Source organism: Ursus americanus, chromosome 6 (assembly GCF_024610735.1).
Source record: "Ursus americanus isolate L20-20 chromosome 6, mUrsAme1.1.p, whole genome shotgun sequence".
Classification (NCBI taxonomy): Eukaryota; Metazoa; Chordata; class Mammalia; order Carnivora; family Ursidae; genus Ursus; species Ursus americanus.
Window position 1 is genome coordinate 63,872,752 of NC_142132.1, and position 15,724 is coordinate 63,888,475.

Sequence of the window (15,724 nt, forward strand, 5' to 3'; positions counted from 1 at the left end):
CGTTGGGTGCATAAATATGTACAATGTTTTATCATATTTTTGATTGATCTCTTTATCATTATATAATGTTCTTCTTTGTCTCTTGTTACGACTTTTGTTTTAAAGTCTATTTCATCTAATATATACATTGCTACCCCAGCTTTTCGTTTATTTCCATTTGCATGGAATATATTTCTATCCCTTCACTTTCAGTCTGTTTGTATCTTTAGATCAAAAGTGACTGGTTTGCAGGCAGCATATAGATGGGTCTTGTTTTTCTTTTTCTTTTCCCCTTCCATTTTCCATTCAGCTACGCTGTCTTCTGATTGGAACATTTAGTCCACTTATATCTAAACTAGTTATTGTTAGGTATGTATTTTTTCCCACTTTGTTAATTGTTTTCTGCTTGTTTTTGTAGTTCTTCTCTGTTCTTTTCTCTTTATTCACTAGTGATTTGATGACTTTCTATATGTTATGTGTAGATTCCTTTCTCTTTATTTTTTTGTATCTATTCTAGGTTTTTGGTTTGTGCTTACCATGAATTTCATATATAACAACTTATGTATGTAGCAGTCAATTTTGGTTGGTGATTGTTTAAGCTCAAATTCATTCTGAAAGTTCCACATTTTTACTCCTCCTCCAATACATTTTATGTTTTTGACATCATATTTTACATATTTTTATTCGGTGTATCCCTTATATAATTATTGTAGATTTAGTTGCTTTCACTACTTTTGCCTCTAACCCTCATACCAGCTTTATAAGTGGTTGATCCATTACCTTTCCTCTATGCTTGCCTTTACCATTCAGATTTTTTCTTTCAAATATTTTCTTATTTCTAGTTATGACCTTTTCCTTTTTTTTCTTTTCTGTCAGTTCAGTGGTGATTAACTCCTTTAGTTTTTGCTTTCTTAAGAAACTCTTTATTTCCCCCTTCGATTCTGAATGGTAAATTTGCTGTATAGAGTATCTTCATTTGTAAGGGGTTTTTTTTTTTTTTTCTTTCAGCACTTTGAATATGTTGTGCCATTTTCTTCTGGCCTAAAAGTTTCTACTGAAAAATCAGCATAAAACCTTATTGGGGGAAGGATTCCCTTATATGTAATAAATTGCTTTCTCTTGCTGTTTTCAGATTTTCTTATTTTTAATTTTTGAAATTTTAATTTTAATGTGTTTTGGTGTGGATCTCTTTGGGCTCATCTTATTTGGAACTGTTTGAGCTGCCTGGATGTCTGTTACTTTTCCCAGGTTAGGGAAATTTTCAGGTGTTATTTCTTCAGAGAAGTTTTCTGCCCCTTTCTCTCTGTCTTCTCATTCTGGGACCCCCATAATGAGGATGTTAGCATCCTTGGTGCTGTCCCAGTGGTCCCTTAAACTATCCTCAATTCTTTAAATTCCTTTCTCTTTCTGCTCTTCAGTTTGAATGATTGCCACTACCCTGTCTATCAGGTCACTGATCAGTTCTTTTTCCTCTAATCTGTTCTTTGTTCTCTCTAGTGTATTTTTTATTACTGTTATGGTCTTCAGGTCTGTGACTTCTGTTTGGTATTTTCTTATATTCTTCATCTCTTTGTTGAAGTTTTCACCAGGCTCATCCATTCTTCTCCCAAGTTTGGTGAACATCTTTATGACCATTACTTTGAATTTTTTATCGGGGGAGATTATTTATTTCCATTTTATTAAGTTGCTTTTCCTGGGGTTTTAGTTAGTTGTTTTATTGGAATATGGTCCTCTGTTTTTCCATTTTGATTGACTCTCTGTGTTTTTTTCTATGTATTAGGGGAAAGAGCTATCTCTCCCATTCTTGAAGGAGGGCCTTGTGTAAAAGAAGAACCTTATCTTTCAATCCTGCCCTAGTTCTTGGTTGTGTCTAGAATCTTTCTGTTTGTCTAAGCAGTCTCATTTATTCTTGGTAGGTCCCAGTTGCTGAGGGTGTGCCAAGACTTGTCAATGTTCCAAAGAGAGAGATTTCAGTCAGCGCCTAGTTTCAGGTGATTAGAAGCCAGACTGTCAGGCAGCAACTTTTAAATTTTGCAAATATATACACTCCTGTAGGACTGAAATTGTAAATCCTGCTGCTTTCCAGACAGGTCATCTGGAGTCCCTTGGGTGACAGGTGCAAAAATCAGAGCTTCAGATGAGTACCTTTCTAGGAGGTACTGGCATGTGCTGTATTGAAGCCAAAGGAGAATGAAAAGATGGTGTCCCTGCTTATGTTCCTTGAGAACACTCCCATAGCCTCTAGATGTTTGGCAAACCTGAAGCCTGCCTCACACTGAATCCCTAAAACAAGTGAACAGGCCTTTTTAACAGAAAGACTGGGAGTGTCTTTCAGTCTGTTGTTTGTGTTACTCTGGGAGTGGTAGTAGTCTGCCAAGAACTGTCTCCAATTGTTATAGTCCTATGGAACTCAGAAACATAATATAATGTTTTTATTGGCCAGAAGAGTGAGTAAGGTGATCAAGGAGTGTTCCCTTTGTGGACCATGTATGCCCACTGGCCTTTGCAAGGCAGTGGAAGAACACAGGGCTGGAATGTGCCTGCAGGCCATAGCATGGCGGTGGGAGACTGCAGGGCCAGGGTGTGCCTGCCAGCTATAGGAGGGCAGTGGGAGAATGCGGGGCTGGGGCACACCTGCCTGCACCATCAAGTTAGAAAGGGAGTGCAAAAGTGGCACGTGCCAATGCCTTTGTCCCCAGAGACAGTCCTTATAGGTGCCTGCCCGTCCAATAGATGGATTAAGATTAGCAAATGAATATTCTCCACGTATAGTGTAGGCACTTTTCAAACTGCTACTTTTGTTTTTGTTTGTTTGTTTGTTTGTTTGTTTTTTAAAGGTTTATTTACTCATTTTAGAGAGAGAGGGCATGCACAAGCAGGGGGAGGGGCAGAGGGAGAGAATCTCAAGCAGACTCCCTTTTGAGTGTGGACCCCAACACAGAGCCAAAATCAAGAGTCAGGTGCTCAACCAACTGAGTCACTCAGGTGCCCCCACAAACTGCTGCTTTTGTGCTAGCCCCCAGGGTTAGTTAGTCTGTATGGGAGCCAGTCATTTCTGTACAGTCCCCTGGGTTTCCTGGATGTGGTTTTCAAGGTCTGACATTTTGGGGGTTTGTATCTCCATTGTGGGTTCCAAGGGTTTGGGTACCTCATGTAGGGCATGAAGCCCTTGCTCCTTAGGGAGAAGCTTTATATTTATGAGATCCCTCCTGATTGTGGATCACCATGCTAGAGGTGGGGTTTTTGGCAAGATCGTGTGTCTGCTTCTCCTACCCTTCTCAATGTAGCCCTTTAAGCCTTTGCTGTGGAATGGCTGCTCAGCTGGTTTTCAGGATTTTTTCAGAGGGGATTATTCTATATGTAGCTATAGATTTGATGTGTCCATGGAAGTAGGTGAGTTCAGGATCTTCCTACATCTCCATCTTAGTCCACTCCATCTTACTGATTTTAGTTTTTAAACAGAATATTTTTCAGAGCTAAAAGAAATCGGAACAGAAGTAGCTGCTAAGAATTAATGTATGGGTTACAACACAGACTAGATTTGTAGACTTTAGCCCTCAGGATATAATTGATGTTTTGGAAAATATGATTTGTTGGGGGGCTGTGTATTTTCTTTTAACACCTGTCCCTTTTGATAGTTTAAGTACTAATAGCTCCAAAGACAAACTATTGAAGTCCATTCTATGAACAAATTCCGTAGTGATTCGTAATCATTTTAAAGTTTCTAGGCCAGGGCAACAGGGCAGCTTGAAATTGGAAATTCAGAGGGGCCTGAAGAGTCCATGAAGTAAAAACTAAAATGCAATGGCAGTCCTTTTATTGGTTGGCTCCTATACTACTCGTTGTGCTAGGTATGACAGTGAACAATGGAGGCATGGTTCCAGCCCTTTTGGAGCTAAAAAGAGCCAATAAACAAGTGGGGAAACGAATGAAATTACATATTATAGTGAGTGTTAGAAAGGAAATAAACAAGATGCTAACAGAGAAATTGGGGGTGCTGTTTAGATAAGGTAATCAAAACTGGCTCAAGAATTTGATAGAAATTTGACTGTGAAGCAACTATAGCTAAATCAGGCCTAGGGAAGTGGGGTCAGGAAGCAGATGGAAAGAAAGTATAGTGTGGAAGGGGGGTGTGGAGGTGGGTAATGGAGGCAATATACATGGAAAACATTACAATTAGGGAAGAAGAATGGTAAGTAAACTGGGGATGTTTGGGGACCCAGTTGTATCCCCAACTTTGAGCAAATATCCAATTTGATCTTCATATCATCATAGAAAATCTATATACAGTTCAGAGATAAAAGGATGTGAAAGGGCCACTAAACCTCTTCACAGAAATTAAAAGTAAGCTGTCCCTGCTCTGCAACTGGTGAATTACAGACAAAGGTGCCTTAAAATAGTATTTAACCACCCAACCTGTGTGGGTGTTCTCCATTCCAACCCAACTAAAGAAGGACCTGGTAATTGCATAGCAGAGAAAAGTGAGTAGAGTATTTTCTAAAACAAGTAGCGTATTTTCCATTATGTAAAGGAGAAAAATTAGCTTTTCGAAAGCCCCACCTAGGTTTCACAGACTTCTCTTTGGTGTCGTTCACATCCAGATGGGAGAGCTGGGAAGGAGAGGTAGCCATTGTTCTTTAGAGGATCCAGCAGCCTTAGTTCCCTTTTCCTGCAGATCCTGAAGATCCATTCTTGGAGACCTGGGAGGCGAGTCTGGGAATGCGCTAGCAGGCTGGCTCTGAGGAACGGGCTGGGGCAGCCTCATAGGGGGTGGGGTTCCTAGCCAGAGAAGGGTTGCATTGAGGTAGCACCAAGACCTCAGGGATTTACTACCCTTGGTTTTTCTGTAGGGGAAAAGCATGTTCTTGAATTAAAGGTCACTAAGTCCGGCATGATCAGAGTTCAACAAGTGCTTACTCTCTCCTTGGGCTTATGGTTTCTTTCCTCCATCACCCTCTGACAGTAGAAACTGTCATTATTGTTTGATTTGTTTGCTTGTTTTCTGGCCATCTCTCCACTATACGGGAAGCCCCACAAGGAAGGGGCTGATATCAGTCTCACCAGAGCCTAGTGCAACTCTCTGTGCATTAAAAGCAGACAGAGCCTAGAAGCTGCACGTGTGGTGTTCCATCTCTGTAGAGGCATGATGTGCAGTGCGACTTGTCCATGGGCCTTCTCAAGGGTTTGTCTGTGGGGCTCAGCCCTGATGAGACGGGCTGGATGTTTTCTCTTCCCCACTGGAAGGACATGTGACGGTGGCATAGACTGCTCACAGGTAAAGCCCCCACCCCCACCCTTGTCCTGGACTTCCTGGTCATCAGGAGAGGTATCCCTTTATAGGCTCATCCCACACAGGGTGTCCAAGTCCCCACTGTCCATTCCTGTGTTGAGGAACAACAGGTCATCTTCAGGTAATGGGTCGGTTTGGGGTGGGGAAGGAATATAGTTGATGACAGCTGGTCTGTAGAACTTCTTCCATTCTGCTTTCTTGTGCTCAGGTAGAGCAGCTTGTTTTTTCCCTTCTACCCTGAGGTGGCCAAAACCTGAGACCTTCATCTTCTCTCTCCTGTTTCATGTGCCGCTTGTTTTCTTCTCCATTCCTTTAAGCTTATTCCTATCTCTCATCTCAGAGAGGAATAAAGCAGCCGTGCAGATGGATGTCCTTTGACAAATCTCTGTCCTGTTTTTGTTTCAGTCTGAGTACAAGGGAGGGAGAGATGGGAGAGGAAGATGGATGACAACCCAATTACTACTTCTAGCCATAACTGGGTCTCAGTATTATACCTCACCCCCTGTGGGAGTTCAGAGGCCTTTGAATGTGAGCTGACAAACTCCTATGCAATGAAATTCTTTGCTGTTTATTTGTGTTTCATGAAGACTTGGTTCAGTTCCAGGAACACTGCCTAAGGAGCCACACTGTGCCGGACTCTATGCACCATCCTTAGTGTATGCGCGTGTTTGCTTTCCTTCCTTTAGAGTCGGAAGGGAGCTTAGAAGCCATCCAGTCTCAGGCCAACTCAGGCAGACTCAGAGAGTGGCCCTGGGAGATAAAGTGATGAGTGAAGGCCTCAGAGTTGGTGTAGCGTTTGGCCTCACGCATGGTCAGAGCTCTGCCCAGTGGCCTCTGGGGCATGGAGATAACTCATAATAAAGCCAGTGTTCAGTCCTTGAGTGTTTGCCATAGGCTGCTGCTGTACAAAGTGCATTTTGTGCCTTCCATTTAATTCTGAGGACAGGTGCCACTGTTACTATTGCTTTTTAAATATATATATATATATATATATATATATATATATACATGAAGAAACTAAGGTTTAGAATAGTGAAGATGCTTCCCAAAGTCAGATGCATAGAAGATAGCAGAGCTGACATGTTCTCTTCTGCTTCGTAGAATACGTAAGAGCACATGGAGTCTACAAGAAGCAGCAGGTTCCACATCCTTCCTCTAAATGGAGGGAGGGACTTCCTTCCTTCCCTCCTCCCTCCATCACTCCTTCCTTCCTTCCTTCCTTCCTTCCTTCCTTCCTTCCTTCCTTCCTTCCTTCCTTCCATCCTTCCATTTGTCTGCCAATACTCTGTTAGAGCTGCCATTTAAAAAAAAAAAAAAGATACTACAGCTGGGTGACTGAAACAACAAACATTTATTTTCTCAGTTCTGGAGGCTGAAAGCTCAAGACCAGTGTGCTGGCAGAGTTAGTTTCTCCTGAAGCCTTTCTCCTTGGGTGGCCAACAGCCACTTTCTCACATGGCCTTTCCTGTGTGTATGCATCCCTGGTGTCTCTTTCTCTGTGCTTATGATGACGCCAATCATATTGAATTAGGACCCCACCCTTAGACCTCATTTTCCCTTTAAAAGCCCCATTCCCAAATACAGTTTCTTTGGGGGTTAGATCTTCAGCATATGAATTTGGGGAAGACACAGTTCAGTCCATAATGTAACTCTTGGGTATTGTGAATAATATCGCTGGGCATGTAGGTGCACAAGTATCTGCTTGAGTCCCCGTCTCAATTATTAGGGTATATAGCAGAATTACTGGATCATATGGTAGTTCTATTTTTAATTTTTTTGAGGAAATGCCATACTATTTTCTATAGCAGCTGCACCATTTTACATTCTCATGTCATCATTTCCTAATTTTTTGAATAGTTTTGCTCTTTTCTGAAAGGTCACTCTGATCTCCAAAGTCCTCCAGTAGGAAGCTTGTCTGGAATTGTTCTTTTTGTCTCCCAGATGCCTAGAACTCTTTCCAGAAACTTGGTGCCCTTGCTCCTCTGTACCCCCTGTCAGTAACCTGAGGCTCTTCTACACTCAGCTGCTGGGAGAATATCCCAGAAAGGAGGAGGGAGCAGTAAAAAAGGGACCTGATCTCAGATGGATCCCTCATCTGAGTTGTGGGCTGTCAGCAACCCCTGAGCACAGAGGAGGTGTGTGCCTTCATCTCTGAGCATGGCAGAGGAAGCATCTGGAGCCCATTTTGCAGTGACACTCTTTGAAAACACTGCTGTGTTTTCAAAACACTCGTATTTACTCACATAACAGCATGGATGACGGTATGTGTGTAAGAATAAGTACTGTGTGAGTGGAGGGGTTCCGTGTGAAGAGATGTTGGAGGTAGGTGCTGTGTGAGGTAAGGTGTGAGGGCATATATGCAGGTGGGGATGTGTGTGTGTTCCAAACAGATGTGAGAGTGGGAGTTGAGTGTGAGGGCGTCTATATGGTGTGTGAATGGCAGGGTGTTTCTGTGTGTGTGTGTGTGTGTGTATGCGTGCATGTGTGTAGTAGGGGATAAAAAAGGTGAATGTGAAGGGTAGGAATGAGAGTGTATATGGGGTTATTTGGGGGTTAATTGTATGTGCAAGTAGTGTGAAGGTATGGGGGTTGGGCATGAGGGTGTGGAGAACAGGGGGGAGGTAGGGTAGGGTATGAGGGTGTGCATGGGGTAAGGATGCGGGTGTGTGTGTGGAGTAGGGTGCGGTGGTGGGGTATGGAGGTTTGTGGGGAGTAGGGTCTGTGGAGGGTAGGGTGTGAGTCGAGTATGCGTCTACTGGAGGACTCCGGGGCTGGAGGAGCTGCTGAGGCCTGCAGAGCTTTCCTGATGCAGGGGAGTGGCAGCCCTCCAAGGCCTGGGGTGTGACTCACTTTCACCTGGTCAGGGGAGTGAATTAGCTGGGCATCTGCATCATGGCAGGATACGTGCGTCAGTCTGTATGAGTCTGTTCTTATTAAGAATCATGGGAGAAATTTAAATGAGAAATGAAGGGGGTGGGGAGAGGGTTGTTCTGGGAGCTAAGAAATTGCTTCTCCCTCAGTGGCTGGGTCACACTCCGTGACCAAGGCGCTCTCCCTTGCTCCCTGCACTCCGCTTTTGATCCAGGCAGCTCTAGCCAGCCCGTGTGTGAGAAGCCACTTCAGAAGACCCACATACCTGCACGCATTTGCCCTCCCCGAGACAGATGTCGATCAGGGAGCCAGTAGCACCTCCCAGATGCCAGGCAGCCTCTGCAGCAGTAACTCTTTATGCACTGCGGTCTGCTGCAGGCTTCGTGGTTGGGGGATGCTGGCTTTTATGAATGGTAGCCTGGGAGGGGCCTCATGTCACTTGCTCCCGATGTCAGCACCGTGAATGAAACACTTGCAAACCGTAAAGCCTCAAGCACCCGGGAAGCAGATACCATCTCAGATTGGCTCTCCTGGTGCAGCGTCTCCTGCTGACGAAATCACCAGTCCCATGTGTATAAAGCCATATACGTTGGGATTGAAATGAGGCAGAAACTGAGGCTGCATGTGGAATACTGTGTGTCTGATTCTGGCACAATCAGCTCTGCCTGAAGCAGCTGTGGCTGAACTCCCCCCACTCTGCCAGGCTTTGCGGAGCCGCGGACTCACCGTTGTGTGTCAGGCAGTTACTTAGCGAGCCCGATGTTCTGCTTTTGCTGGCAGAATTCCCTGCTGAAGCTCCAAGCCCTGGAAACTGATCTGTGCTCTGCATTTCTGACGAACCAGGAAGAAGCCGCTCAGGTGCACGGACTCAAGGACCCAACCCCGGCGTCGACCCACAGTGTGCCTGTGGAAGGCGCGGATGCCGCAGGTAAGAGGCTGGGCTGGGGACAGGTCTTCACTTGCACTCTCAGGATAGTTCAGCCTCTTGCGGCTTAACGTGGCCTCCTGTGGGAAACCATGCCTGGTGCCACAGGAAAGCTGAAGAGGTGCTTGAGTTGCAGGGGGGAAGCTGAGAGGGAGCAGGAGGAATTAAGGCGTGTTCTGGTGTAAAGTGTTCTCTCCAGCTGGGGGCCCAGCGTCAGATTTACACATAAATAGGTGTCAGCTGAAAAACGCTCACCGCAACTCCTGGTCCTAAGGAATTTCTATCTGGTTTCCTGTGACAAACAAGTGGGAGCTTATTTTCTATGACTGGATGTACATAACCTGTACTGTCTTGATACTCAGGGTATTTTTGAGGTATTCAGTGATGGGAGAGTTGTAACATTACTACTTGCTTTCTTCTATTACCTGCTTGTAAGATGATGCATCAACGTAGGGAAAGTGGAGGTGAGTCCTGTGGCTTATTCTGATCCTACATTGTCTTTTTCTGTCTCGATTTTTTTTTCGCATTAACTTCTGTGATGAAAAGTCTCAAAATTGGTTATCATTTGTCTGCTGGTTTCTCTGGTTTTAACCCCAGGGATGGTAGGTTGGCTAGTAAGCAGAAGGCAGATTAATGCTCCCAGAAAGACTTAGGAAAAAACGCTAATTTATATGAGTAGAAATGAGAGCACAGCTTATCTTTTATAACCCAGATGGGTCAGAGGGTTGCAGACTGGTTTCTGGTGGCTGGTAGAAATAGGCTTAGGTGAACTTGCTTCATGAGATGTCCTTTATCTCCAGGAATTGAAGAGACTTAAAAAGTAATATATTTCAGTGTCACTATTAACAGCTCATTTAAGACATTACTGCTTAAAACAAATCCATATGGTCTAAGTAGATAAAACCATCATCTCCAGTGTTTATTAAGTATATTTAAGTATATTAATAATAGTGGCTAATAGTAGCTACAATTAGTAGCTTTATTATTATTGAAGATTTCTGTGATCCAGGCACTGTTCTAAGTACTTTATATATTTTATATTAAATCCTTAAACTAATCTGTGAAATAAGTAAGGACACTGAGGCCTAGTGTGACCCTGCTAGTAAGTGGTAAAGTATTTCCCCATGGATGCAGATGGCCAGTTGGCTGTCCTTATTTCCTGGTGCTCTCCTCTTGCTCTGCTGATCATTGTGTTTTGATGAAAGGCAAATAAAAGTGGGCAGGACCCAGTGTCAATCCAATTAGAGTTTTAAGTCAGATTATTAGACACACTTTTCTTCTTCCACCAACCCCAACAAACAACATATAAAACACGTAACGAAGTTTTAAGCCAGATACAAATTAACTTTTGAGTTGTCTGATGTTCTGTATAGATACACAAGTATCTGGCAAAGAGTTATAAAATATTTGCATGTTGGATATAGATATATCTTTTCTTTTTTAAATCATGACTTCCATGTGCGTATATGTGTCTTATATTCTCCAAAGGTCAAGAGTAGTTTTGCATTTTCTCATTCTGGATGGACAGGATTTTGAAAAAGCATATTAACACTCCTTGTATAATGGAAAAAAGTACTGAATTTATGTAGGAATTGCCCATATCAAAGAACTGATCCATATATGTCATGTTTGAAGTGTCAAATGGCAGAAATGGACAGAAGGCTCCTTACAGAGGAGGCTTGTGGTTTGGATGCTGAATTTTTCAAAATGTAGGTGAATCTGAGGAGTCCCAGAGGCCTTCCAAGGGAATCTATGAAAAAGAGAGGTTTTCACTCTGTGTGTGTGTGTGTGTCCACACACTAGACAAGAATATTTCTGGCAAGTTTTCAAAAATAAAATCCATAAAATCTTGATTTTTTTTCACCTTTATAGAGCTTATAAATAAGGAGTCTTGTGTAGACAAAATGACTGCATTTAAGAGAGAAGAAGCTCCAGCCCCTGTATTGGACCTTGTAATATTTTGACACAAATCTTCTCCAATTTTCCAATAACCCTTTGACACAGTCTGGAAACTACCTGCTAGACGTTTTCGGTCTCTTCATTTGGCAGGGATATTGCCAAAGTGACAGGCATTTGGAATCAAAGATTAATTTATGGGATCTTTTGTTCTCATTGGCTTCCAAGATGAGTGTTTATAGGAAGGTCATATATTTTCTTTTTTAAAATTTATTTAATTAATTAATTTTTTTGATCATATATTTCTGTCACTCAGAAAGAAGAAATGTTTGCTCATCTTAAAGGCTCAGGGTCTGTGAATGGACTTCTGGAATGATCTTTGACCACCTTGAAACTAATTTTTATGTGTGTAAAAAATCCCTGTTGAGAGTGTGATCACATGAGGTTGGTACAGATGGCCATAAGTCTATAAAAGATTATATAACTTAAAATTTCCTCCTTCCCGAAGCCTAGTATCTAGTCCTGAGCCTTACAGGTATATAAATATTCAATTAGTAATTTTTGATATCAGTAATTAGTATAACAAAGACCAAGCCAACAGGTGATTTTTACCAGAATATCTGGATATAATATGCTACCAATTCACTATTAAAGGCAAACATTTATAAATATAATTGATCTGACTTAAATAGGTTTCAAGCTTACCTTAGACTTGATTAAGGCATGACAAGTAAAGTGTGTAGGCATTTGAAATGATGGTCTCTTGAGATCAAAGTATTGGGTTTTAACTTGGATTTATGGGTTACAAAGTTCAGTCCTTCCTAGTAAAATATCTGAAATGCATCCCCACTCTGGAAATGCACTTATAAACTGCACTTGCAGCAAAAACACATTTCATGACACCCTTGGAAGAGCTCTGGGTTCTGAATATTGTTGGCGAGACTTCCTGCACATCATAATTACCAAGAAGCTGTTCACGTATGAGGATTCTTAGTCCTCATCTCTAGACAGTCTGAGGTGGAAGTCCTGTACCCTTTATGTTTCATAAACACTCCCAAGTAGAGGGAACCATTATTTAAGTGTCTTGAATTGGGAGAGAGAAGGTCAGGTTCTCTTGGGTTCTCTTTGATTCTGCTTCATCTCAATTTCCTGGACAAAGTGGACTTATAACTTGGGGTCTGTGACCAGTCAGCTCAGTCCATTTACTTTAGGAGAAGAAAGGTGCTCAAACACCCAAGTCCTCAGGCTAGAACTGTGTGGGATGGGGACATGGAAAAGGGATCGAGACAGATTTGAGGGATGTAGAGGCCCTTAGAAAAAAGTGATAGAAAGGGAACCAGCTGCAAGATAACTGTAAGATTGTACATAGGGTAACCAGTTGTCATGGTTTGCCCAGGAATGTCCAAGTTTTAACACTGAAAGTCCCACATGCTGGGAAATTTTCAGTCCCAAGTAATTTTTGATGTCAGTAATTGGTATAACAAAGACAAAGCCTGTGATGGCTGGTCACCCTACCTGTAGGTTGCAAATTGCATAATTTGAGATGGAAACCCCCTCCTACTTAGGCTCAAAATCCCTCTAATTGCATCAATAGTCTCTTAAAGCTGAAGCAAATGCTTCCTCTGTTGCTTTAGTAAGGATCTATTCTTGTGTTGTTGAATAGAAAATGGAATGAGCATTGTCTTTTCAACTGCTTGTCATTTTCAAAGTTTGCAGAAGGACTGTTTGTTCCACGTGACATAGTAACCCCTGTTCTGTCTGAACATGGGTGATTGATAGTATGGAGTTTGTAGCAAAAGCTGTCACCAGAGATAACTGAAGACTTATTACTAGAAATAACAGCAGTTCCTAATTAATTCTTTCATTGTAAAATCTCCGTTTTCAAACTTTCTATTTGGGTACGAGCTTTGTTCCTAATGCTGATCGTTAGTGAGAACTAACGTAATATATCTATTTATAGGCTATAATTATCCCCATAAAGAATTCTGCATGGTACATAGGTCTCTTTCTGATGTCCAAGTCAAGATGGGGCAGAAGTTAAAGAGAACCTGACCTTCTCTCTCACATTGCAAGACCCTGTCAACTTGCCCAGATGTTCCCAATTACTTGGAAGGACTTATTAAACTTACAGATAGATGTCTGGGCTCTCCACCCTAAAATGCAAAATTAAAATGTAGGGATAAGGCCTGGAAATCTCCATGTTTGAAAAGTTCCCCTGGTGACTCTGAGGTGTAGAGAGATTCAGGAACACTTTCTAGAACACAGTGCTCTGGTGTTTCTCTAGGGGGTGCCATAGAATGTGTTTTTGCTGCAGGTGGAGTTTATAAATAATTTTCTGGAATGTGGGGGCATCTCAAGTGTCTAGTAGGTGGGTTATCCACCTAACTTGATGTTTCATCCTGTCTGGCAGTGGCCCCACACGGTGTTTGAAAGTTAGTAAGAAGGGGTCTCCATTACTTCAACCTCATAAGTGCACACAATTCTAAATATAATTTAGAAACTTTGTTCAAAAGTTATGGGTCTATGTATATGTATGTATGTTATTTCTAAATGCTTTCTGATACTTTTTATATTTTCAGTATGTGCCACCTGTTGCTTTAACTAAGAAATGGTTACCACCGTGGAAAGTAGTACTTCATCTTTTTGTCCTCAATTAGTTCCTTTAAAGCAGTGGTTTTCAGCCAGGGTTGATCCACCCGCCCACCTCACCCCCTCCCCAGCCTTGGGGATATTTGGCAATACCTAGGGACATTTTAAGTATCACAGCTGGAAAATAAGTGTTGCATCTAATGAGTTAGAGGCCAGGGATGCCGCTGAACATCCTACAATGCACAGGAGCCCTCTATGTCCACCCCCACTGCCCCAACAAAGAATTATCTGGTCCAAGATGTCAATAGTGCCAAGGTTTAGAAACCCTCCTTTAAAAGCTTTCAAATGCATAACATCAGCATTAGCTAATAATGACATTTTCATTTGTGTCAGACATTGTTACCTGGGTTTTCCTATTTTATCTTCACAACCCTATGAGATAGGTGCCATTATAACCCCCAGATGAAAGATGAAGAAATAAGCTCGGAGAGTTAACTTCTGAAGTTCCCACAGCTGCTGAGTGGTAGAGGTTGGGAAGTAATGGGAGGAGGGGAAAGGTTTCCCCAGTCAGACTCCATAGTTTAGTGCTTTGCACTATGCTATTTGCTATCCAGTCTAAATATTAAGTCCCCATAGTTCTAATACTCTAGAATTTGAAATTAAGTCCATAGCCAACGTATATACACTCTACTAATGTGTTTTGAAAGTCTTGTTTTCTTTATCCACCCTGGCTTTGCTTTGTCAACCTAAAGTGACCTAGATTTGTAGTTGATTAACCTGTTACAACCCCTCCTCTCATGGTGATCTCAGCTCCTGTGATCTAAACCATCTCTAGAACCCTGTGCCTTTCTTGATACGCATTTACCTGACCTTCATAGTGTATTCCAGATGGAGTCAAATAGAATTTTATTTGTAAATATGATGCCATTAGGGGAAATTGTCAAAGTGTCCAAGGGATCCCTCTGTTATTTCTTACAACAACATATGATAATGATCTCAATAAAAAAATGAATACCTAAAAAATATGAGCATGAGGGGGTTTTATTAATTACAAAATATTATGCATGTCAGATTGTTTTCTAGACTCTTCCTAGAGATGCATACTCTTTTCTTGGATTTTATGTCATATCACTGTATTCCATTAGAACCCCAAAAATCCCATTCCCTACCAAACTAATAGTTTAGTACTTTTTAAGAGTACACGGATAGTTTTCTCCAGCTGCATTGCCTGCTGGCTCACACTGAAGGTCATCTGTCTCTACTGAGCCTCCTCATGCTTTGTGAGCCGCTTCTGTGGTTGCTTAGCATTTTATTCTTTGAAAAATATCAATATCATCTGCAAACTCAGACTCACAACTCTACTTCCTCCTCCATGTCATTTTTGAAATGTAAAATAAGATTAATCCAGGATCCATTTGCAAGGATTAGTTGTGACATGTCCATCATAAAGATACTAACTCAACTCTGTTCTTTGCTGCATATTGTTAAGTGGGTTTTGTAATCCACTGCAAAACATTTAGCTCAGTCATCATTTGGTTTTGTTTTTAAATAACTTCTGATATAAGAACCCATGCCATGCACTTCTTGAAAGCCCAAAGAAATTACATTCACTGGCTCTTCCTTGTTCAGAGACCTAGTTCTTCGCAGAACACGATGTGCAGGTGGAGTGATCTTGGACAGGTGATCTGATCTCTTTGTGCATCAGTTTCCTTTTCGTTAAAATGGGAAAGAAAGAATCGTATCTCTACTACTTAGGATTATTTTGAGAATAATGTCGCATAATACATATAAGGCACTTAGCACATCCCTCTTAGTAAATGCTCAATAAATGTCAGCTATTATTTTTTAAAAAGCTGGGTATTCTTGCCATAGTCAGAGCTTATGTTGCCTTTCTTCTGGTTGATAATGCTTACATTTGCCTTTATCTACTGCTGTAATTCTAACTACTTTCAAGGTGTGGAAATTCCATTAGTACTGTTCATTCCTTAGGTTCCCCTCTGGAGTCTTGCATATGATTGACATTACACTAATTCCCTTCAGCAAAAGATATTTATAACAGCAATAATCTATAGAGCTGATGGTTGAATAATTACCTCCTATTAAAGTTGAAACTACATTTGTTACCATAAAATCTATCCTGTGCTAAACCTGTGACATAACTTGACTGGAATGCG

The 15,724-nt window shown here is 41.7% G+C and overlaps 1 protein-coding gene across 9 annotated transcripts in view; it reads left to right on the forward strand.

Annotated features, from left to right (window-relative positions):
- The window catches only part of FAM13C (family with sequence similarity 13 member C), a 136,916-nt gene that overhangs the window by 90,070 nt on the left and 31,122 nt on the right, over positions 1 to 15,724 (forward strand). For 7 of the 9 annotated variants that reach the window (XM_045783673.2, XM_045783672.2, XM_045783671.2 and 4 more), the window contains one exon: positions 8,921 to 9,068. In XM_045783673.2, the coding sequence (XP_045639629.1) occupies positions 8,921 to 9,068 (148 nt within the window). The remainder of the gene's footprint in view (positions 1 to 8,920; positions 9,069 to 15,724) is intronic. The other 2 variants (XM_045783668.2, XM_045783669.2) reach the window with 1 other exon arrangement.